The following is a 25010-nucleotide window of genomic DNA, read 5'->3' as shown; positions in this document are numbered from 1 at the left end:
CCAGAACCCTCACCCCATCCCCCTCTCTGATGAAGGGTCTAGGCCCGAAACATCAGCTTTTGTGCTCCTGAGATGCTGCTGAGCCTGCTGTGTTCATCCAGCCTCACATTTTATTATCTTGGATTCTCCAGCATCTGCAGTTCCCATTATCACTATTTAGGTATTGTCAGACCTGCTGTGTGCTTCTAGAATTCATTCTTCACTTCATCCTCACTGTGAAATGTTTTATCCTGTCTTATAGGCAATGGTTGATTTTACGGACCACCAGATTTATCAAGAGTTGATTAAGGGAAAAGAGGACAATTCATTCTTTAAGAGCTGTGTGGCACAGATGTTAAGAACAGTGATGATGGAAGGATGCACTACAAAGAAGCAGGTCCTGAATTACTTGGGAGAACGATTCCGTGTGAAACTTTACCTCCCAGAGTGGTACACAAATGAGCAAGCTGCAGAATTCCTATTTGAGTAAGTGATGATTTTGATGCAGAGATCTAATATTTTAAACTTTGTTCTAGGCCAGACTGGTGAACCAAATTAGCCTGATGGCTGGAAGAAAGAGAGGAGTATGGATGAATGACACCTTGCACCATTGTGGAATGGATAAGTGGCACTAGGCAGACAATCTTTGGCAATCTTGTTTCTCCATGTTGCTGCACCTTCACTGGCCTCGGCACAGATTATAGTGGAATGTTTGCCATCTTTTAGAGACAGAAGAACTTATTTTTATGCCAAGCTCTTTGCTTCACTGCCCTAAATCCATCTTTCACTTTAATTTCATGCTATTTCATTGTGGTGATAATTGTCTTTTTGTGACCCCTATATTGCATCAAATAATTTTTAAGAATTAGTCAAATATGAGCTGTCTCCTAGGAGTCTGAGTGAACTGACCTGGATTAATCCTAACTTATTATCCTGTGTTGTAGACTATAATTGGCTCTCACCATCTAAAGCAAATATTTTAAAGTGGAATTTCTCTGATATCCCCCTCTTTTATTTGAAAAGAAATGTCATATTTCCCCTTTTCATCCTCTGGTCAAACCTTCTGAAATTTTCATCCTAACAGTAGGATTCTCATTTGAATAATAAATCATCAACTGTCCATGCAGGAGACATACTATTTCCATATGTCTCCTCTGCAAAATATGAGCAGAAGTACATTATTTCTGTGAGAGGTGTATGGTGATTTGAAAAGTATTGAGTAGCTATCCAGAAATCTACATTTTTCAATAACATTTTGTATCACAAAGGTCAGGATCCACAGCTGATGATTTTATTGGTGTGCCTTTTTTGAAATTAATATTTTTTCATGGAATCTTTGTCTTTGTTTATCCACAGTCAGTGCCTGTGTATACATCTAAAATCCAGTGTAGAGAAGTACTACTTACTGTGCTTGATGACCCGGAAGCTGTTTGCATTTGCCAAGGATGAATGTCAGGAAGAGAATCCAGATAGCTTGATAAATCATGAAGTCTTGACCCCTGGGCAGCTCTATTTAATGTTTTTGAAGGTTGGTCTACTGCATGATAATTGGGAATGGCTGGTTTTCATAAATGTGTTCTGACCTGATGTTTCCTCCAATAAACCAACACGGAGACCTCCACCTGTCCCTTGATCAGACACCATCCCACTTACCCTAAGCCTTCAGCTGCTTACATGCCACCCTTACCCATTTAGCTCACTCTAGTGTCTTACTCACTAGGTTCCCTCGTCCATACACTTGTTTTCTAGAAATCATAAACAACATTGAATGTTAAAGTATATAAGGAAAGCTAATTACACTTTGAATTGTTGGTTAGCAATGACATTTGAAAATTTAACTTCAAGAAATTTAAAAATCATGACCATTCATCAATTAAAAACAGTATTATGGTTTAAAAAGCAGCAGGAAAAAAATCTACTATCTACTTTGTTAATTTGCCTTTCTGTGGTGTTTGCTATTGTCCTTGCAGTGTATTCCCAGGTCCTCTGGGGTGAGGGTTGGTTTCTCTTTTCCTGTTCCGTATCCAGACCTGGAAGGCAGCCTGCCATGGAGATATTTGGGAGCAGCCAGATTCTAAGACCTAGCTGTAAAACTCACGGAATGGTAACTGGGCAATTTTTAATAGGATTACAGTTGGACACATCTGTACCAAAAGTAACAGGAAGTTCTGGCAAATTTAGTCATATCCTAATGTGAACACTTTTTTAATTCCTTTTTTTGTGACTCGTTTGATTTTTGAAAAGGAGCAGATTTGTATCCACTTTTGTCGTGCATCCTTAATATTTTAGAGGGTATTAAAGAGAGCCAAGTTGCATGTGGGTCACACCAGGTAAAAGACAGCAGATTTTCTTCCTAAAGGACATTATCAAACCAGATGGATTTTTCTAGCCATCAGACAATCCTTATACGCTTAATTCCAGATTTTTTTAAAAAAGTTTCACATTATACCATCTGCTATGGCTGAATTTGAACCCAGGTGTGGAATATAGCCTAGCAATAATACCACAAAGTCATTGCCTCCCCCTGAATTATAGCCAGCAACCTTGTGATTATCAAGCAGCTTGTTGACAATTTCAGTCTAGGTTCTTGCACTAATCATGGCCAGTTGGACCAGGTATCAGAACATGGCAGGAGGCTGTGGCGCTGTAACACAGCGAGAAATCAGTGCCTTCAAAGCGCAGTGAAATAACAAGATACATTATTGCATGTAAAGAAATACTTGACCTTTCGTGCAAATGGTGGATCGCCTTGAATAAAATATTCACAAGCATTTCAAAGTTTCCTTTGTAAGAAACAAGTAACTTGCTTTCAGCGAGGGAGTTTGAGGTATCTCTGGTGCCTTGAAAGGCTGCATAGCTGCAATGCAACCAATTTACTCATGTCAAAGTCTCACAAATAGTAGATGAAATCACTGGCTAGCTAATCTTCTGCTACCGTTAGCTGAGGGAAGTGTGTTGGCCAGCACACACGATCTGAAACAAACCGGGAATGCTGTAAAAACCTCACCAGGTTTGGAAGCAGCTGTCATCTATTTGAAGTTCCGAAGAAGAGTTATACGGGACCCAAAACATTATCTTTGTTTCCCTCTGCACTGATGCTGAGTTTCTTCAGCATTCTGTTTGTTTCAGATTTCTAGCTCCCATAGTATTTTGCCTTTACCCCAGTTTTCCTCATTTTTGTTTTAACAAATTGCCATAGAGTCTATTTGAACAAAGCAACAGGTTTAATTGGTGGTGAAACATGATCTGTCCTGTAATCCAGCGTTTCCTCTGTGGCATTAAAGCATTAATCAAGGTCAGTTGCTCAAGTCATTGAATAGGTTTTGGAGTAGATTTGTAGTTAGGTTTGTGGGTGTTGAGGTTGGTTGGCTTGCTGATCTCGTTTGTTGTTCTGCGGATATTTTGTTATCGTGCTTGGTAACATCCTTGGTGCAGCCTCTGATGAAGCGTCGTTGTGTTTTCCCGCCTGGCTTTTAAACTCTGGGATCCATTGCGATGGATTGCCTCACTTCCGGGTTTCCTCCATAGTGGAATGTATATGACGTCGAGTTCAATATGTTTATTAATAGCCTGCTTTGTGGAGTGCCACGCTTCCAGGAATTTTCAGGCTTGTCTCTGCCTAGCCTGTCCCAGGATCTTGGTGTTGTCCCAGCTGAAGTCATGGTTCTCTTTGTCCATGTGGATTGAGATAAGTGAGTATTGGTCGTGTCTTTTTGTAGCCAGTTGGTGCTCATGTACTCTTGTTGTAAGCTTCCTATCTGTTTGTCAGATTGTAGTGTTTCTCGCAGTCTCTATAGGTGATCTTGTAGACGACATTGGTCCTGACCATGGAGGGGAGTAGGCCTTTAGTTCAGGTGAGCACTTGTCGTCGGGGTGATGTGGGTTGTGTGTCACTCAGATGCCCAGAGGTTTTAAAAGTCTTGAGTTCTGACATGTTCCTGATGTAGGGTCGTGTGATGAGTGTGTTGGGACTTTGTAGAATCTTGCTGATGCTATTCCCGTAGGCATCACCTGACCCAGTTCTTTGGATACCTATTATCCTTGAACACTTGGAAGAGATATTCCTCCTCCTCTTGGCAGCAGAGTGACGCACAAACCCATGTCAACCCTACGAAAAGTGCTCACCTGAACTGAAGACCCACTGCCCGCCGTGGACAGGACCAATGTCATCTACAAATCCCCTGCAGAGACTGCGAGAAACACTACATCAGACAAACAGGAAGGAAACTAACAACAAGAGTACATGAACACCGACGGGCTACAAAAAGACACGACCAGTACTCACTCACCTCAATCCACGTGGACAAGGAGAACCGTGACTTTGACTGGGGCAACACCAAGATCCTGGGACAGGCTAGGCAGAGACAAACCCGAGAATTCCTGGAAGCACGGCACTCCACGAAGCAGGCTATTAATAAACATATTGAACTCGACCCTATATTCATTCCACTACGGAGGAAACCTGTAAGTGAGGCAGTCCATCACAACGGACCCCAGAGTTTAAAAGCCAGGCGCAAGAACACACCGATGTTTCATCAGAGGCTGCACTGAGAATGTTACCAAGCACGATAACAAAACATCTGCGGAGCAACAAACCAGCTCGGCAAGGCAACCACCCTCATCATTGGAATAGGGTTTGAATTGTTAATGCTCTAGTTCAGTGCTACCAATTGTGGGAAATATTTAACTGATTACTCAAGTTTATGGCAGTATAAATAATATTAAAATATTAACTGAATATTTTTTTCCTTTTGATTATTGCTGATAGGAGAAAATGGAGTTTTGGTTACAGTCCACAAAGTTAGCTTTGGACAAAAAGACCCAGAAGGGGACTATCCAGATTAATTCTGAGAACCTAATGAAAGTGTTTAACTTAGTGGCAGATCTGTCACGACCGTTTGAGTATCTTTTGGCGACAGGAAACCTGCGCTCAAAAACAGGTGAGCACTTTGCTTATAACAAGATATTATAACATGCTTACAGCAGCTCACAAATAAACGGCTTTAATAAAGTTATTTTGGAAAATCTAACTTTTTTGTCAGCAAGTGTAAGTTTAGAATATACACGTCTAAGCTAGAAAACAACAGCACAGACATTCTGAGATAACATGGTGTGAAGCTGGATGAACACAGCAGGCCAAGCAGCATCAGAGGAGCAGGAAAGTTTGACGTTTCGGGTCGGGACCCTTCTTCAGATAGAAAGGGTCCCAACCCGAAACGTCAAACTTTCCTGCTCCTCTGATGCTGCTTGGCCTGCTGTGTTCATCCAGCTTCACACCATGTTATCTCAGATTCTCCAGCATCAGCAGTTCCTACTATCTCAGTACAGATATTCAGTTTGCTCCAGATTGTGCTTGTCTGTAAAGCTCGATTTATAGTTCTTGAAGCCACACAAAAGCAATCAACAGTAGTTCTCAAGTAGAATGTAAGTTTTTACAGTGGTGGGCAAAGTTACTAAAGCGACCTGAATGTTAAAAAGTAAACTTGACTGAAAGACGAATAACCCAAGAACTATTTTGGTTGATTTTTGCCCATGTACTGATGTTGTATCACAAATAAATCTTTTTAGGATTTCAAAGTTCAGAGAGTTACAGCAGACAGGACTGTTGGCTGAATTCATTTATGTGATGCTGTCTGTTAAGTAGATCTCTCTTAGCTATGGGTGATTGGGAGATATAGGTGGAGCAAAGAGATGGAAAAAAAGTACCTGAAGAGCAAACTTTACCTTTATTTCAAAACAAAAACGTTTTGGAAACAGTTGCAAAAATGAAAGACAAAAGATGCATGTCTAAGCAAACTTAAATTTTTTTATTGAATCTTGTAAAAATAAGGCACATATATCTATTATGTAAAATAAAAATGCAATATACATCTGACTAGGCTCATGTTGAAATACAGACACAAACCTGAAAAGATGTGCTGTATTTTCTTGATAATTATAATGCAGGATATTCATTCATGCTAACTTCACATTTATTTCTTGTCTCAGGTCTGGGAATGCTGCAGGATTCAGGTTTGTGTATTGTTGCGGACAAGCTGAATTTTATTCGATATCTTTCCCATTTCCGCTGTGTGCACAGAGGAGCAGCCTTTGCTAAGATGAGAACTACCTCAGTACGCAAGTTACTGCCAGAGTCCTGGGGCTTCCTGTGTCCTGTGCACACTCCTGACGGAGAGCCCTGTGGGTTAATGAATCACTTGACTGTCATTTGTGAAATTGTGACCCAGACATCAAGTACAGTCTCTTTGCCAGCTTTACTCTGTGGACTGGGTAAGTGATGAGGAAGTTAGACATAAAATGATATAATGGGGGAATAATTTTTTTAAAAAAAGTTGGTTAAAATAGTCCAATTTATGCATTAGAGATTTTGTCAGTTATATGTCTAGCAGTACCACAGTAAAAGTAGGTTTTCTTGTCTAGTGTATTGTTTCTTCAACAACTTTAGAAATTCTTAAGAGCAGCCAGATATTTAGAGTGAAATGAAAGCAGTGTGTTGAATATAGACTGACAACTGAACAGCTGTGCATGAGTGTTTTTTTTTTCTTGGGATGGACATGTGTACAAGAAGAGACCTGATCAAAGTCTTCAAGATACTAACAAGAAAAGACAGTTGATAAAGTTGAACTATTTCCACTGGTTGGGAATTCTAAAATTAGGGGCATAGTTTGAGAATTAAGGCCAGACCATTCAAGAGAGATTTTAGGAAGCACTTTTTCACACAAGATGGCAGATGTTTGGAACTCTCTTGCAGAGTCGGCAGTGGATGCTAGATCAGTTAATTTTAATTCCGAGTGGGGTAAATTTTTGATGAGCAAAAATAATTGGGGATATGGGCCAAAGTTAGGCCACAGATCAGCCATGATCACATTGAACGATGGAACAGGCTTGAGGGGCTGAATGTTCCTGTTCCTGTGTTCCTATTACTTGGGCTGTAGGGATGTACACAGTACCGTTAGGAAGGAAATTCCAGGATTTTGTCCTGGCAGCTGTGAAGGAACATCAAAATCGTTCTGTGTTCAGAATAAGTTTGACTTGGGCAGTAACTTGCAGATGTTCCTGTTCCTGTTTATTTTCTGCCCTTGACCTCCCAGGTGGTAGTGGTCCCAGATACTGTTGGAGGACTTGTGATGCGTTGTTGCAGTACGTCTTGTAGATGGTACACACTGCTGTCACTGTGCATAAGTGGTGAAGGGAGTGCACGTTGGTGGTGGAAGAAGCAGCAGCAATCAAGTGAGCTGCTTTGTCCTAGATGGTGTCAAACCTCTCAAGTGTTCTTGGAGTGGCACAGTACCAGCTAAGCATTGTTGTATGTAGAAGTGCATTTCACAGAGCAGCCCATGGGATTAGAGAGACAACAGTGTGTGCATATATAATTAGCCAAGGGACAGGAAACAGGGAGTAGTGATTATGTAATGCCCTCCAGTCAGAAAAACAACGGTGCTTCCCAAAGGCCTGGACTTGTGTGTTATCTGCAAATGTTAAAATATATCACAAACACACATCCTTGAAAATGTGATGAACAATGATGTCTATAAGTAATGATAGCAAGCGAATTGACACTAATGATATGGACGGCCATGTATGAATTGAAGATTGCTGCACCAAAGGCTAAAGTGATTCATTTACTCAGAATTATGAAAAGAGGCAAGATGAGCTAAGTGGTACACCTTTAAAGGGGAATGCAGGGACACAGAATTCACAAATCTTTGAAGGTGAAGGCTTTTGAAAAAGGACATATTAACTCCTTGGCTTTATAAATAGAAATATGGGTACTCAATGTTATGGTCCATCCCCAAGTTGGAAAGCAGGAGTGTAGACCTGTAAGATAGGGCACATGCCATTTCATAGTACCCCATTGCAACTTTAGAAGCAGCAGGGGATTTGTTGATCAGACTGACCATGCTTTTCTCAACTGAGGCTCTTAGGTGGGTGATTAATAGCCACTTAAGAGCCTTATCTTGCTATTACTGAAGGCTAATGAGTGATTGGATAGGCCTGCAGCCAACGTACTGGTTGATGGCTAGGGTGGAGTGGTGCCTCCTTTCTGTATGCCTGACCTTATATAGCTCAAAATCTACTTCCGTTGCTGAATGTCTCTTCAATGCCCTCAGTAGAGTGCGGGCAGCGGCTGTGGCCCATTGTGCCCCCCAAGTTACTGTTTTCTTAGCATGCAAAGGAGAAAGGAGGTGATGCTGTGCGTTATTGGAGTGATTGCCACTTCATTCCATTTAACTTTAAATAAAAATGTTTAGGATATTTTGACATGCTCGTGTTTCAATATTGTTGTTGCTGATATACGGCTATGTGTTTTATTGTTATATCAATAGAAACCCAGCAGTAAACTGTTCTTGTGCTACGTGTTTTGCAGGTGTTACGCCAGTGGATGGTAGACCCAGCAAGCCATTTTCTGAATGTTACCCAGTTCTGTTGGATGGTGCTGTAGTTGGCTGGGTGGAAAAAGAAATGGGACCTAGTATTGCTGATACGCTACGCAACTTTAAAGTATGTATCTGCTTAGATGCTTTGTTGTTTTCCTGTCACTTCCTGTTTATACGTTGGGATTACCAGAGGGAAAGGTTCCATTTGAAATGAATTCATTTTTTCTATCCCATTTGCTTTTCTCCTCCTTACATGAGAGTCCAACCACCATCCCACACAATTGTTTTCACCTTTCTCCAGAGCTGTTGGTCCCTTTCTGAAATTTGTCTCGAGCCATAAGTTTTTAAATAAGAGGTAATGGATGAGTGTCTCAGAGAGCTATAAATCATGAGAGATGTTCTCCCTCTGCCTGTTAAACTGTGTGCCACTAGGACACTATCTCAAGAATCATGCTTCTGTGTTTTCTTGTTAAATTGCCTGCACATTGGAGCTTTATATCAAAGTAAAAACGTTTCTGGCAATTACAGTACGGTTTTCTTTTGCATTGGCGGATGTAGTACATTGGAGGTTGAGTCTCCTTTTTCAGGATTATTTTCAATATTGCAAGGAGTGTCTATGCACTAAAGAGGTTGAAATCCTCTGCTTTAGATGGGAAAGAAGAAGGAATGTCTCTCTTCATTGTCTCTACTTTGTGAAGAGGCACCTTCTGCACATGATATACAAAGTAGAGCTTTGGGTCACATACATTTTCTCTGTTCATCAAAAGTAGGAATATTTGGAATTAGTGAGTGTGTTTGTTTATGGAGGTGAAAACTTGAGATCTTTTATTGAAGTAATAACAGCTTATTGTTGGTAACTATGTACTATGGATCCAATATCTCTCTCTTGCCCAAACAACACGCTTTCACCCTCTCCTGATATCACAAACTGTTGCAGGTGCATATTTCCGTACATGTAGAGTGCTCTTGCTGAAAGCATGCCTCCTTTATCTGTGAACAAATTACAGCACATTATTCACCCACAAATGGCCGTTGTTCTAATTAGTGATCAGGAATGAGCATTGTCCTTTAGTTCTCCTCCCCTGTCAGTATTGACGCCAGTTGCAAAGGCCCTACTTCTGCACAATCAACACAACCCTTCTTATTCATTTCAGATGTAGATGTCATTGGCTAGCCAGTATTTATTGCCCATCCCTAGTTGCCCTTGAAAAGGTGGTGGTGAGCTACCTTGGAACAGCTGCAGTCCATGTGCTGTAGGTAGACCCATAATGTCTTTCGGGAGGGAATTCAGGATTTTTGACCCAATGACAGTATATATTTCCAAGTCACAATGTTGAGTGATTTGGAAGGGAATTTGCAGGTGATGATGTTCCCATGTATCTGTTGCCCTTGTCCTTTTAGCTGGAAGTGGTCATGGGTTTGGAAGGTGGTTTTTAAGGATCTTTGAATTTCTGCAGGACATCTCATAGAAAACACACTGCTGCTACTGAGCATTGATGGTGGAGGGAGTGGATTCTTGTGGATGTGGTGCCGGTCAAGCGGGCTACTTTGTACTGCGTGGTGTTGTTGGAACTGCCATCCATCCAGACCAATGGGGAGTATTCCATCATGCTCCTGCCTAGTACTTTGTAGACGGTGGACAAGCTTTGGGGAGTTGGGAAATGAGTTATTTGCTGCAGTATTCCTAGCTTAAGACCTGCTCTTGTAGTCAGTGTATTCATATGGTCAGTCCAATTTAGCTTCTGGTCAGTAACTTCCAGGATGGATTCAGTGAAGACAATAACATTGAATGTTAAGGGGCAGTGCTTAGATTGTCTCTTATTGGAGGTGGCCATTGCCTGGCATTTGTGTGGCATGACTATTACTTGCTGCTTGTCAGCCCAAGCTTGAATATTATCCAGAACTTGTTGCATTTGAAAATGGACTGTTTCACTGTCACAAATGGCTCTGAACTTTGTGCAATCATCAGTGAACAACCTCACATCCACCTTCTCATGGAGGAGAGATCATTAATGAAGCAGCTGAAGATGTTTAGATCCAGGACACTACCCTGAGGAACTCCTGTAGAGATGTCCTCAAGCTGGGTTGTTTGACCTCCAGCAACCATGACCATCTTTCTATGTGCCAGAGTTTGCCCATTTTGCCAGGGCTTCTTTGATGCCACACTTGGTCAGATGTGGCCCTTGATGTGAACTTGGCACTTTTGTCCAGCTTTGCTCAAGGCTGGTGATGAGGTCAGGAGCAGAGTGGCTCTGGCAGAACCCAAATATCTTCACTGAGGAGATTATTGCTGAGCAGGTGTTGTTTGAAAGCACCATTGATAACACCTTTCATCACTTTTTCAGTGATTCGAGAGTAGATGATGGGGTGATAATTGGTCGGGTTAGATTTGTCCTGCTTTTTGTGTACTGGACATACCTGGGTAATTTTCGACATTGTCATGTAGATGCATGTTTTGTAACTGTATTGACCGTTTAAGTGGGGGTGTGACAAGTTCCGAAGCACAAGTCTTCAGTAATATTGCTGGAATGTTGTCAGGGTCCATAGCATTTTCAGTTTCTAGTGCCTCTAATCATTCCTTGATATCACATGGAGTGGTTCAAATTTGCTAAAGACTTTGGTGCTGGGGTTCACTGAGGCTGAGATGAATCATCCACTTAGCACTTCTGGCTGAAGATTGCTGTGAGTGTTTTGCGGTAAAATTCCTGTTGTGTTGGAATCTCCCACATTGCAGGTATTTGTGGAGTCTCCTCCTTCAGTGACTTGTTTAAATATCCATCACCATTTACAACTGAATGTGGCAGCACTACAGAGCTTAGATCTGATCTGTTGGCTGTGGGATCGCTTAGTTCTGTCTGTCACTTGCTGTTATTGCTCTTTGGTATAGAAGTAGTCCTGTTTGGTAATCTCAGGGCTCAGTTCCAATTCATTACATCTGATTACGGGTTAAAAATGCAACAGAGATTTATGAGGATGTTACTGGGATTGGAGGGTTTGAATTGTAGGGAGAGTGGGATAGGCTGGGACTTTTTCACTAGCGTGTATGAGGTTGGGGTCATGAGGGACATAGATAAGGTGAGCAGCCAATTTCTTTTTCACTACTGTAGGGGATTCTAAAACTAGAGGGCATATTTTTAAGACGAGAGGAGAAAGATTTAAAAGGGACCTGCGGAGCAACCTTTTCACGCAGAGGGTCGTTCGTATTTAGAATGAACTGCCAGAGGAAGTGGTAGATGCAGGCACAGTTACAACATTTAAAAGACATTTGGATAGGTAGCTGAATAGGAAGGGTTTAGAAGGATATGGCCCAAACACTGGCAAGTGTGACCAGTTTAGTCTGGGGAAACTTGTTCGGTATGGACAAGTTGGACCAGGGCCTGTTTCCATGCTGTATGACCCTAATGACATCTCATTTTTAGGTACACCTGGTTCTACTCCTGGCAAGCCCTCCACTCTCCTTTGAATCAGGGTTGATCCCCAGGCTTGAATGAAATGGTTGGGTTGTGTATATACCTGGCTATGAGGTTGCAGATTGTGCTGAAGTACAATTTTGCTGCTATTGATGGCCCAAAGCACCTCCATAATTGCCCAGTCTAGACTTGCTAGATCTATTAGAAGTCTATTCCATTTAGCATGGTGATAGCGCCATACCATACCATTGAGGTTATTCACAATGTGAAATCAGGACTTCATCTCCCTGATCTCACAATACTCTTACCGATACTGACATGGATAGATGCATCGGCAGCTGGTGGATTGGTAAGACTGAGGTTAAGTATATTTGTCCGTCATGATGGTTCCCTAACCACCTGCTGCAGACCCAGCCTAGCAGTATATCCTTTAAGACCTGACCAGTGTGATCATTATTGCTACTGCGGAGCCACTCTTAGTCGTTGACATTGAAATACCCAGAGTACATTTTGTGCTCTTCTGTACTCTTGTGCTTCTTCCAAGTGTTCTTCAACATGGAGGAATGCTGATTCATCTGTTGAGGTAAGACAGTACTTGATAATCCTTGATAAGGAGTTTTCCTTGCTCCTTTTTAACTTGCAACTAAGAGCTGTCATGGACTTTAGACTCCATATTGAGGACTGCCAGGGTAATTCCTTCTTGAATGTGTACCACTATGCAGTCATCTCAGGGTCTGCCTTGTCAGTGGTACAGGACATGTCCAAGAATGGTGATGGTGGTGCCTGGGACATTGTAAGGTATGATTTTTGTTAGGCTATTGCTTGACTAGTCTGTGAAACAGCTTTCTCAATTTTGGCACAAGCCTTTAGATATTAATTTGGAGGACTTTGCAGGGTCGACAGGACTGTTTCTGCCGTTGTCTTCCTTGGTGCCTCGGTCGATGGCATGAAACTGTATGGCCCACATGCATTCTTGAGACTTTGTAGTGATTGAGGGCAGTTAAGAGTCAGTCATGTGTAGGCCAGACAAGGTGAGGCAGATTTCCTTCTCAGAAGGACATTAGTTAACCAGAGAGAGTAAGAACTGCAGATGCTGGAAGTTTTCTTCAGAACCATCCCAACCTGAAACGTTAACTTTTTCCTGCTTTTCTGATGCTGCCTCGCCTGCTGTGTTCCTCCATCTCCACACTGTGTCCATCTGGTTCACTAATAAGATAACAATCTAAATGGTTTCACGGGTCATCAGAAGATTCTTAATTCCAGATTTTTGTTTTAATGTTGAATTCAAATCCCGCCATCTGTAAAGGCTGGATTCCAATCCTGGTCCCAGAACATTAGCTGAGTTTCTGGATTAATAGTCTAGCAGTAATATCGTGAGGTCATTACCTCCTCCAGTCTTACACTGTGTCTAATTTGTACTGTTGATCGAGTTGGCATTTTTATTGTCAATGCAATAAAAACCCAAAACCCCTGTGGTTTGTTTGTTGATAGGTGCTCCAGTTGAAAAAAGTCCCTCCGTGGATTGAAATTGTTCTTATTCCAATGATGGATAAGCCCAGCATTTACCCAGGATTGTACCTCTTCACCACTATGAATCGGATGATGAGGCCTGTCAGAAACCTGGTCTTGGGAAAACAGGAGCTTATTGGGACTCTTGAGCAGGTAATGTTAATAATGGTGCTTTTCACATGATCTTGGGAAGATTTGGCTAGCTCATTGATTTCACAATGATAAGAACAATTTTGGATTAAGGCGGGCCTCCTATACTAACTCTACTCTTCCCAGACTCCAACAGTTCTTAAATAAGTCAGTTGTTTTATACACAATGGACCTTTTATTGTGGAAATGATCATTTTTGATTTTGATTGTACTGAAATCATACTGATTGAGGAGTTGGAGTACTCACCAATCAGTCCTTTACTTTTGTAATACTAGCAGGACATGCTCCCTGAAAATTAGTCTGTGTCCAGCCTATTCACTGCTCTGTCCAAGTGAAAATGTTTCACCTCTCTGCAAAAGGAGACAGGTGGATTATGGAAGAAACAATTCCTTTTTTATTTTTTCAAGAAAACAAGCTGAAGTACCTGGAAATCATTCTGAGGCAAATAACTCAAACTATTGTTCCATTCCTTTCTAATATTAATGAACACAATTTTACTATAGTGCTGAGGGAAAAAAAATGCTGGTACTTATAGTACGTTCTTGTCATGCAGCTGTACATGAATATTGCTATCACTGAGACGGATATCCTGTCTGGAGTAACCAGCCATCAGGAACTCTTTCCCCATGCCATGCTGAGTGTTGTGGCTAATTTCATCCCATATTCTGATCATAATCAAAGTCCTAGGAACATGTACCAGTGTCAGATGGGTAAGTGAAAATGGAACCAAATGACACTTTAAGATTTAAGCGTTTTATAAGCATCAGCCTTTGCACTTTTCTCACTGTCGCTTTGGTTCACCCCCCCCCCACCCCGCCCTTTACAAGTTACCCAAGCAAATCTGCCTGCAGGTGATTGGTCCCCTTCCAATCCAGGTGGAACCCTTCCCTCTTTTACAGGTCATTTTTACCTCTGAAGAGATCTCAATGGTCCAAAAATGTGAATTCGTGCCCCCTGCACCAACTCCTTTGCCTCACATTAATCTGCTCAATCCTTCTATTCATGCTGCCACTAGCACGTGGCATAGGTAGTAGTCCAGATATTCCCACCAGTGAGGACCTACTTTTAAATGTCCTGCCTAATTTCCTATATTCTCTCTGCAGAACCTCATTCCTTTCCCTACCTGTGTCATTGGTACCAGTGTGAACAATCATCTCCCCTTTCGTAATATTCTGCACTCTCTGAGATATCCTTGACCGTGGCACCAGTAAGGCGCCGCACCATCCTGATGGCCGCAGAAACGTCTGTCTGTGCCCCAGACTAACGAGTCCCCTATTACAATTGATCACTTGGAACCTGACACATACCCTTTACTATAGTAGAGCCAATCAAGGTACTGGAAATCTGGCTGTGACTACTATACTCGCCTGAGAGGCCATGTCCCTGCCCTCTCACAGTGTTCAAAACAGAATGTTTGAGTTGGGGATAGCCACAGGAGACTCCTGCACTGCCTGGCTACTGCTCCCACCGTTCCTAACTGTGAACCATCTACTTCCCTCTATCTGCGGTGTCTCCACCTTCCTGAAACTACCATTCATTGTACTTTCCTTGCTCTCACCTCTCTTTTCCCCCCTCTTGCCAGCTGTTTTCTGTTGTGATGAAGGGTCACTAGACTCAAAAACCCTGCTGAGTTTCTCCGGCACTTTTTGTTTGAATCGGTTCTTTCTATCAGCAAACAACATGGCCCTGTATATTAATATGTAACTTTCAGCTGTATAATCCCTAATATATGAGAAATTATGCTACTAACCAATGTAAGATTACCAGCCAGCCTTAATTTGTGAATAACGATAGCTGTGTACGTTAATGTATTGGGGCCCTGTTCTTTGCAGACAGAATGAACATACACCTGCTTTGTGCCTGTTTCACCTCAACAAAATAGGGGATGGGTATTCGCTGGTTCATTTTTCAGGGCAATGCTGTAACCAGTTAGAGTTAAGGATCGTGTAAAGGATTGGGAAGTTTCAGAATGCAGCAAAGGAGGGCCAAGATTCTGATGAGGAAAGGAAGAATAAACTACAAGCTAGCGCAATCTATAGCAAAAAATGTAAAAATGGACTGTAAAAGCTTCTCCAAGTAGGTAGAAAGTGCACTTTGGCTAAAACAAGTGAGTCCATTAAAAGCAGAATTCAGGAGAATTTGTAATGGGGTGTAGACAAATCACAGAGAAGCGAAATGATTACTTTGTGTATGTTTTCACTGAGGAAGACATAAGAAATCCCCCAAAATGAGAGATCTAAGTGAAGAAGGAGAATGAGGAGTTGAAGGAAATTCAGTGCTACTGAGAAAGTTGTACTGGAAAAGTTAACATGGCTGAAACTTGATAAGTCCCTGGAACCTGATGGTCTCCATCACACAGTGTTAAAGGAGGTGACTGTTAAGATAGTTGATGCATTGGTAATCATCATCCAAAATTCCATTGGTTCTGGAAGCTTGCAAATGTCAACCCACAATTACAGAAGAAGCAAGGGTCAAAATGAAACTGCAGACCTGTCAGCCTTACGTCAGTAACAGAGAAAATGCTAAACTCTGTGACAAAGGTTGTGATTGATGGATATTTGGATAAAAATAAAATGACCTGATTGGGCATAATCAGTATGGATTTGCAAAAGGACAGTCATGATTAAGAAACTCAGGAGATTTTGAGGATGTTACTAACAAAATTGACAAAAGGAAAATTCTGAATGTTGTATATTTGGATTTTCAGCAGGCTTTTGATCAGATCTCCCATAGGCAGTTGGTTATCAAAATTAAAACACATGGCTTCAAAGCCATGCACTAACATAGATTACGGACTGGCTAATAGACAAAACAGACAGTAGGAATAAAAGGGGCATTCTTGTATTGACAGATTGAGAGGTGGAGTACTGCAAAGATCATTACTTGTGTTCTATCTGTTTCTAGTTTATATCAGTGATCTGCTGTGGAAACGAAATGTAATATTTCCGACTTTGTAGATGATACAAAGCTAAGCAGGAATGTATGATATGAGGAAGATGTAAAATGCTTTCAGGAGGTTTAGGATAGGCTAAGTGATTAGGCAAGAACATTGTAGATGGGGTATAATGTGGAAAATGTGAAATTATCCATTTTGGTAGGAAGAATGCTGGGTAATTCTTAAATGTTGAGACAGTGGAAAGTCTAAATCAATGAAAGCCTACAGTGTGGATACAGACCATTCAGCCTAATGAGTCCATGCTAGCCCTCAAAAATTGCACCCATAATAACCCCCCGTACCGTGTAACCGTGCTTTCTCCATGGCTCATCCACCTAGCCTGCACATCCCTGGACACTATGGGCAATTTGGCATGGCTAACCCACATAACCTGGATATCTTTGGATATGGAAGGAAGCCATAACTCCAGGAGGCAACCCATGCAGACGTGGGGAGAACGTGCAAACTTCACACAGACAGTCACCCAAGGATAGAATTGGACCCAGGATCTTTGTGGTCTGAGGCAGCAGTGCTGACCACTGAGCCACTGTGTAAAGATGTGCGACGGAACTTGGGTATCTTTGTGAATAAGTCACGGAAGTTTAACCTGTAGGTACAGAGCGCTATTCCGAAGGCAGCTGGATTGCTAGCAATTATTGCAAAAGTATTCAAGTACAGGAGTAGTGAGGTCCTGCTTCATTTGTACAGGAGCTTGGTTAGATTGCATCTGGATGCAAGTTTGATTTCCTTATCTCCGGAAGTATTGCCATAGAGTACAACAAAGTTTCACCATACAATTTTTGAATGAGAGTTTATGGTTATAATCAGGTCAGCCACTTTGTATTAAATGATGTAGCAGGCTCATGAGATTGAATGGCCTGTTCCTGCTCCTTGCTCATTCATTGCGAGATAGGATAAATAATTAAATGTGGAACCGGATTTTTTAAAAAAAATGTGCTAATTGCTTAACTGATTCATGTTGTGTGTTGATTGCACATTATAGTCCAGAAAGTGATTTATTTTCATTCCTTTATAGGCAAGCAAACAATGGGATTTCCATTATACACTTATTCAGACAGATCTGACAATAAACTCTATCGCCTTCAAACTCCTCAAAGTCCTCTTGTGCGACCCCACATGTATGACTACTTTAATATGGATAACTATCCCACAGGGACAAATGCTGTTGTAGCTGTAATCTCATACACTGGATATGACATGGAAGATGCTATGGTGTGTATTTGTTTCTTAATTAAATTCAGCTCTATTGAGTATACATTGCTACATTAAAGAAGTGTGAGACTACTGAATGTAATGACTGAAACAAGTGAATTTCTTATCCTTAAAGAATGCACACTTTATTCTGCCTTCAGTGACTGAAAGCCCTACCTGGGATCAATCACCTCTGGTAATGAGAGGGACACCTACTTTATAGACTACTGCCAGTGCTAATCTGTCCCAACTCCTTTCTCATTCTTAGTACAGAAGATCTACAAAATCCTGCAACTGGACCAAAGCAGGTATTTTGAGGATCATGTACATGTTGACAAGCTTAGTCATCCTGCATTAATACTGGCATTTTGAAATCATTGAGGTAAACCTATGAAAGTAATCACTGCCTACCTCCTATTTTATTACCTGGATTTTACTGTGCAGATTTTCCATGTGGGTGCGAGCAGCTGTCCTACTGAGCATCTTGTCAAAATTGCAAAATGCACTAGTTATTCAAGCATATACATGTAAATACATAGATCACAAGTGTGGTAAGGTTCACAGGACTGTAATTCTCTTATAATGAAGCCTTAGCTAATGAGTTAGACAGTGACTCTGGACCAAGGTTTGAATCCAGCTCAAAATGATTAGATGAAAGTATCCTCATGTCATTGTAGGGAACCACTGAAAGCTGGGACAAAATTACTATGACACAAAGAAGATAGCTGAACCAAGTGGAAGGTGACACACTGGTTCAGTTTGTGATGTTGTCAGGTTTGGATAGGGCACTACAGAAGGAATTTTAGTCTGCAATCTGACTTAGATTGTATCGCACTGGCACCAGATGTTTGAAATAGAAACATCCATATAACTGTCTCCCACATGAGCACGTAATTCAAGTACATTATTATTTTTAGAAAACCCTGAAGTATTTTTGATTATCACTATTAAAAACTGTAGTTAGTTAAATTGTAGAGAGCTTGAGGAAAAACCTATTTTTAATGCATTACGTTCAGTGTTGGAAAATATTTTTGTGTTGAATTGGCTATATGCATTATTGATTCTAACAGCATGTGTTTCTTTGTATGTAAAATAATAGATTGTCAACAAGGCATCTTGGGAACGAGGATTTGCCCATGGAAGTGTTTATAAGACTGAGATGATAGACCTTGACCAAAAGGTTAAGCAGCATGATGGCACCTTTGTGTTTGGTGTCAAACCTGGTGATAAACGAACAACTCAGAAACTTGATGATGATGGATTGCCATTTATTGGGGCTGTATTGGAGTATGGTGATCCATTTTATAGTTACGTGAATCTCAATACTGGGGATAGTTCTGTAGTATACTACAAGTAAGTTTTTAAAAAAAAAGTCTCTGGTGCACATACATATGTTGTTACACTTTTCACATATCAGAGTTTCTTTGTATTGTTTTTGTCAGCAGATGCAACTGAAACCTGAGCTGGAATTTATTTCTTGTAACGTTTAACGTGAAAGACTAGTATTTTTTCTTGCACGTTTGCTGACAGAAATGATCACATTTTTCTGTCAATTTATACCATATTTAAAGAAATGCACTAACTGATATTTCACTCTGTTGCCATTTGTGGGATTTTACTGGTGCAGATTTGGCTGTTGTGTCAGCCTACGCAGCAACAGTGACTGCTTTTCAGAAATGAGTTTGCTTTGTCATGTTAGTAAGATGCTTTGATGGTAAGATAAAGCAATATAATAGTGCAAATCCTTCTTGTAATCCATGAGCCTGGAGATGCAGTCAGAAAATTCTTCCAGATTCCCACCCTTTTCCCAAAAATGAAAACAACCTTTCAGAAGTTTTGGTAAAATATGGCCACTTCTGACATGGCCACACCACATTTCCAGATTAGAGCTTAGGCTGTGATGAAATCTCATAGTGATATCTAACATTCATAAAATGAACCTGCTTGAGTTTGGGAGGTACGTTTTAACCAGACACTGCATTAAAGATTGTGAATAAATGTAACTTATTTTAATGTGCTTATTTTCCCACAGGAGCAAAGAAAGCTGTGTTGTAGATAACATTAAAGTCTGTAGCAATGACAATGGAACAGCACTGTTTAAACGTGTTTGCATCACAATGAGGGTCCCTCGTAATCCCACAATTGGAGATAAGTTTGCTAGTCGACATGGTCAAAAGGGCATCTTGAGTAGATTGTGGCCAGCAGAGGACATGCCGTTCACAGAAAGTGGAATGACGCCAGACATTCTGTTCAATCCCCATGGATTCCCTTCACGTATGACCATAGGGATGCTGATTGAAAGCATGGCAGGAAAGTCTGCTGCTATGCATGGCCTGTGCCATGATGCCACCCCATTCATGTTCTCTGAGGAAAATTCTGCCCTGGAGTACTTTGGGAAGATGTTGCAGGCTGCTGGCTACAACTACTATGGTACAGAAAGGATCTACAGTGGCATCAGCGGGATGGAGCTGGAGGCGGATATCTTCATTGGGGTGGTTTACTACCAGCGCCTGCGTCACATGGTATCTGATAAGTTTCAAGTTAGAACTACTGGGGCGAGGGATAAAGTGACTAACCAGCCCTTGGGAGGGAGAAACGTCCAGGGTGGTATTCGATTTGGGGAGATGGAACGTGATGCCCTGCTAGCACATGGAACGTCCTTCTTGCTTCAAGATCGCCTGTTCAATTGCTCTGACCGATCTGTAGCCCATGTGTGCATCAAGTGCAGTAGCCTTCTGTCGCCAGTACTGGAAAAGCCCCCGCCATCATGGTCTTATACACGTCACAGGAAGTACCAGTGTACTCTCTGTCATCAGTCAGACACCATTGAGATTGTCTCTGTGCCATATGTTTTTAGATACTTTATAGCTGAACTGGCAGCAATGAACATTAATGTTCGTCTTGACGTGAGATGATATGACTGATTCACTTTAGTGAATTTTTAAAAATAAATGGATTTCACTCCATTTGTACATTTTATACAGTGAGTGGACAGAGGTGACATCTGATTTAAAAACTGCTGTGCTGAAAGATCAGTGAAACAATTTCAAACTGATTTGTATTTAGATTTTGCTGTGGACTCTTGGTGGCAGCACATGCACTGATATGTCATGCACTTTTGAGAATTAAGTTACTTTTGATTGGATGCAGATAAACTGGAAGTTACATTTCTCAGAGAAGCTTTTGGGTGAATTTGTATTCTACACTGCAATATTTACTGAATATAACATGGTTTAATTTTGTTGTGCCAAGAAAGAAATTGCAGTCTCAATGCACAGTCTGAAGTCTGCATTGTGAGGGTATGAGCAGTGCTGCTATGCAAACAGCTCAACAGTAAATATCATTTATTTTTGAAGAAAAATTATTTTTGCTGTCATTTTCAAGCATCATTTCTGCCAGAAGAGCTCTTTCTGATCAACTTGAGCTCATTTTCAAATCTCAGGTTTGGCACTTTAAAAGAAACTGTAGGCGACACTGAACTGCTTCCTTTTTTTTGGATCATCATTCTTTCCCTGGATAGAGTCTGATTACTTGATTTCTTGCACCCTTTACAGAAAAAGGAAAATAAATTTTTTGGGAATTCGAAATTGCAATTTCAGTTGATGACCTTGAAGAAAGTTTCACTGCTGAAGATATTTAAAAGACATTTTCTGCTTGTCCTAATGGCCAGGATTAAACATTCTTGCACTCTCCTTAAAATTTCTTCCTTAATATCAGAACAAAAATTCATTTGATCATTTGTCTCATCTCATTGCTTCAGTAAATCATTCTGTTTCTCTGTGTACTGAAAACAAAAAGCTTTTTGCTTAAGGCAAAATACAATTAAACATGTTATGGGAGTTATAATAAGGTATTATACTGATACAAATCTTCAAGTATTGCATAAGACGTAACAGCAGGACTAGTTTTTTGCATCTGGTTCACAAATCTGAGTTATGGTTTAAAGAATCGAATGTTAGCACATGTGACTCTTTCACTGTACAGGGATCTGATGTTATGAACTATTATATCCAGAAATTCTGAAGAAACTTTAAGCAGTTTGTGATAGCTTCTGATTTAAAATTTACAAAGGGTTACAGTACCTGACACACACAATTGCAGATTAATGTGATAATTATCGCAATCTCACAAGAAATTGCGATAATTTTAAATAACTTGCATTGACACCACACCTTGAGTACTGTATTGTTGTCACTGTGACAACAAAGGAAACAGTAAAGGGACTGTAGACAAGAACGAAAGGACTGTTCCTTACCATTCATGGTTTGGATCCTCAGGAAAACTGGGCCTTTCAATCATGAAAGGAGATGTTATGGTGGTATCTAAGACTGTTAAGGGTACAGAGAAAGTAAATAGATTAATGCCTTAAACTATGGGGGTATAAAACTTTTTAAAATTGAGTCTAGTGTTTATTTTTTTTAACCTTCAACACAACAACAGTTCTGAGGAAGGATCATCGGACCTGAAATGTTAACTCTGATCTTCTCACAGATGCTCCCAGACATGCTGAGCTTTTCAAGTAACTTGTGTTTTTGTTCCTGATTTACAGCATCCGCAGTTCTTCAGGTTTTTATTTCTTACCCTAGTTGTCTTTTGAAAACTGTATTGAGGTACCTCTTTGAACTGCTGGTCTGTATGGTCAGGGCGTTCTTCAACACTATTACTATCCAACAGTGTTGGTTTTAGGACAGTCTGACTTCAATACTCTGCTGAGGTTCCAGCGATTAGTGTTTTTGAATGGGGCGGTGCCCTAGCCTGGGAAACTGCAACCTTAGGATCGCTTGCCATATTCCTCACCTTGTGAACCTTCTTCCTGTAGACAGGAATACCAGCAATAGATGGAGGAGGCCCTTAAATGGCCAGTTAATACCTAAGGGCTTCAATTGGCAATGGGATGAGAAGTTGTCTATGGATTTTTCTGGTTCAAACTTTATTGGGCAGGCAAAATGCTGATAGGGTCTCCACCTGCTACCCTCCTCTAGGATTAAATGCCTGTCTTTCCCCACTGTTGTTGGAGAAGAGCATAAGATTCCACCTCAGTCTGACACATACCATACAACAATGGAACACACATTCAGACTACTAAAAAGCTATTTGAAAACTACTAGTATGACATTTTTCTTACAACTACCAATATATGGAACAGAATCCAAAAACCCTAAAATCATTGTTTACAAAGAAACAGTTGGATGCCACAGAGTGATGGAGGTTTCTGGATATCAGAGTGTTTGAGTAGATGAAGTATTGCTTTTCTCATGCCTGATGAACTAATCCAGATTGCATGTGACATTTTAAATGGGATGAATTTAGCTTCAGTCAGTCAGCTCAGTTGTCACTTAAACACAGAGCACTTACATTAAAACAGAGACTCATCCACATTCTCCAGCACAGATTTTATTCATTTTTTATGCAATATTTTTGAACACAAAATTAAGTTTGGGTTATTCAAATCTGCAGGTTACAAAGAACAGTCAGCTTTTTGAAATCTTTCCGCAATATGCAGGTGCTATCTGCGCACAATTGTGGATGAGAAACTGCAGTAATATAATGCCAGAAATTGTGCAATACGTGATCGTAATCAGTTCATATATGGTGCAGACAGCTACTGGTGCCTTCCAGTAACTAGGCATATTTTTAAATTTTGCTCTGACCAAAAGCTTTGTGCTATCAGTCTATCTTTATTATCTGATTGATGTACAGATTTCATCAACAGCTACGTGCACTTTTACTCTTGGGTACATTCTTACCTTTCAGTCAACCCATGGTTATTTGAAATGCATTTAACTGCAGAACACCTATTATAAATTGTGAATCTGCAGTTTGAATATCGTGCATTAATGTATGAAAATGCCTGAAAACCAAGAAATCTGGCATCTTTTATCATGTGAGTTTCTATATTTTTACAAGAAAAATAGTCGATGAATTCCTCCCTTTCTTACTATTCATTTGGCAGTGCTTTAGTCACCATCTGAGCTTCACTATAAATTTATTATATTGAGGATAGTTGTTGCATTTAAGATTTTTCTTATACTTTAACACAAATCTCGTATCTCTTTGAAATAAAAAAAGATCTTTTAACATGTTTCCTCGTGCTTTTGCAACAGGGAATGAAAATTAAGTTGGTAGCCTTGTTTCTATCTCCTTGATGCCAGTTGAGTAATACCAAGAAAAAATTCAGCCATGTTTGTTTTTATAAAACTGATTTTTTAAACTTGCATATTTATTTTAACTTGCATATTTGGGGGGCGGCATGGTGGCTCAGTGGTTAGCACTGCAGCCTCACAGAGCCAGAGACCAAGGTTCGATTCCAGCCTCGGGCAACTGTCTGTGCGGAGTTTGCACATTCTCCCTATGTCTGTGTGGGTTTCCTCCGGGTGCTCTGGTTTCCTCCACTTCAGTCCAAAGATGTGCAGGCTAGGTGGATTGGCCATGCTGAAATTGCCCGTAGTGTTCAGGGGTGTGTTGGTAATGGGCGAATGGGTCTGGTTGGGATGCTTCAAGGAGTGGTGTGCACTTGTTGGGCCAAAGGGTCTGCTTCCACACTGTAGGGCATCTTATCTAATCTTTTATAATTTGTATAGCAGTTTTTCATGTGATTTTTAAAAAAAATTAGTAATGCACATCTGAGGAAGTAATCAACAAAACGTTTACGCTAAACAAGAGTTATTAGGGCAGGTGACCAAATTTTGGTCAAAGAGGTAGTATTAAAGGAAATAGAGATTCAAGGAGTACTTTTGAAGAGCAAGGTTAGGCGGAGAGCTTTAGGGAGGGAATTCCAAAGTTTAGGGCCTAGGCAGCTGAATGTATCATATGGATCCTCACCACAGGTCACCTTTAATGAACCCTTACTGGGGAATTGATGGTGTAGTGGTAATGTCAATGAACTAGTAATAGAGTCCCAGGCTAATGTTCTGGGAACGTGGGTTTGAATTGGAGTAATTCAATAAAATCTACTAGAAGCTAGTCTAACGGCAACAATTCACCCATTGTAATTTGTTGAAAAAACCCATCTAGTCCACAAATGTCCTATAAGAACATAGAACATAGAACATTACAGCACAGTACAGGCCCTTCGGCCCTCAATGTTGTGCCGACCTGTCATACCGATCTCAAGCCCATCTAACCTACACTATTCCATGTACGTCCATATGCTTATCCAATGACAACGTAAATGTACCTAAAGTTGGCAAATTTACTACCATTGCAGGCAAAGCGTTCCATTCCCTTGCTACTGAGTAAAGATTTCCCAACCCAGCCACAGCCATTCCTCCTGCTGTAGCTGATACCATACTAACTCACCAAATAAATCACTCACTCCTTAGTCCAGATTCCACAGAATGGATTGCTCTTGTGTCTGCAATCTCCCTGTGTCATCTGCAATCTCCCTGTGTCACCCACAGCCTTGGATTCCTGAGATTGGAACTTCACATGGGCCA

The 25010-nt window shown here is 40.8% G+C and overlaps 1 protein-coding gene across 1 annotated transcript in view; it reads left to right on the top strand.

The window, feature by feature from the left end:
* Nucleotides 1-20753, top strand: part of polr1b (RNA polymerase I subunit B) — a 39109-nt gene extending 18356 nt beyond the window's left edge. The window contains exons 6-15 of the mRNA XM_059645193.1: nucleotides 242-465; nucleotides 1336-1507; nucleotides 4748-4919; nucleotides 5968-6249; nucleotides 8348-8481; nucleotides 13259-13429; nucleotides 13981-14137; nucleotides 17399-17595; nucleotides 18674-18927; nucleotides 19607-20753. Of these exons, the coding sequence (XP_059501176.1) occupies nucleotides 242-465; nucleotides 1336-1507; nucleotides 4748-4919; nucleotides 5968-6249; nucleotides 8348-8481; nucleotides 13259-13429; nucleotides 13981-14137; nucleotides 17399-17595; nucleotides 18674-18927; nucleotides 19607-20489 (2646 nt within the window). The 3' untranslated portion in view covers nucleotides 20490-20753. The remainder of the gene's footprint in view (nucleotides 1-241; nucleotides 466-1335; nucleotides 1508-4747; nucleotides 4920-5967; nucleotides 6250-8347; nucleotides 8482-13258; nucleotides 13430-13980; nucleotides 14138-17398; nucleotides 17596-18673; nucleotides 18928-19606) is intronic.
* The last annotated feature ends 4257 nt before the right edge of the window (nucleotides 20754-25010 follow it).

The sequence above is a fragment of the Stegostoma tigrinum genome, chromosome 4, assembly GCF_030684315.1.
Source record: "Stegostoma tigrinum isolate sSteTig4 chromosome 4, sSteTig4.hap1, whole genome shotgun sequence".
NCBI classification, from domain to species: domain Eukaryota; kingdom Metazoa; phylum Chordata; class Chondrichthyes; order Orectolobiformes; family Stegostomatidae; genus Stegostoma; species Stegostoma tigrinum.
The sequence above is the reverse complement of the archived record's forward strand: the minus strand, read 5'-3'. Positions and strand labels throughout refer to the sequence as shown.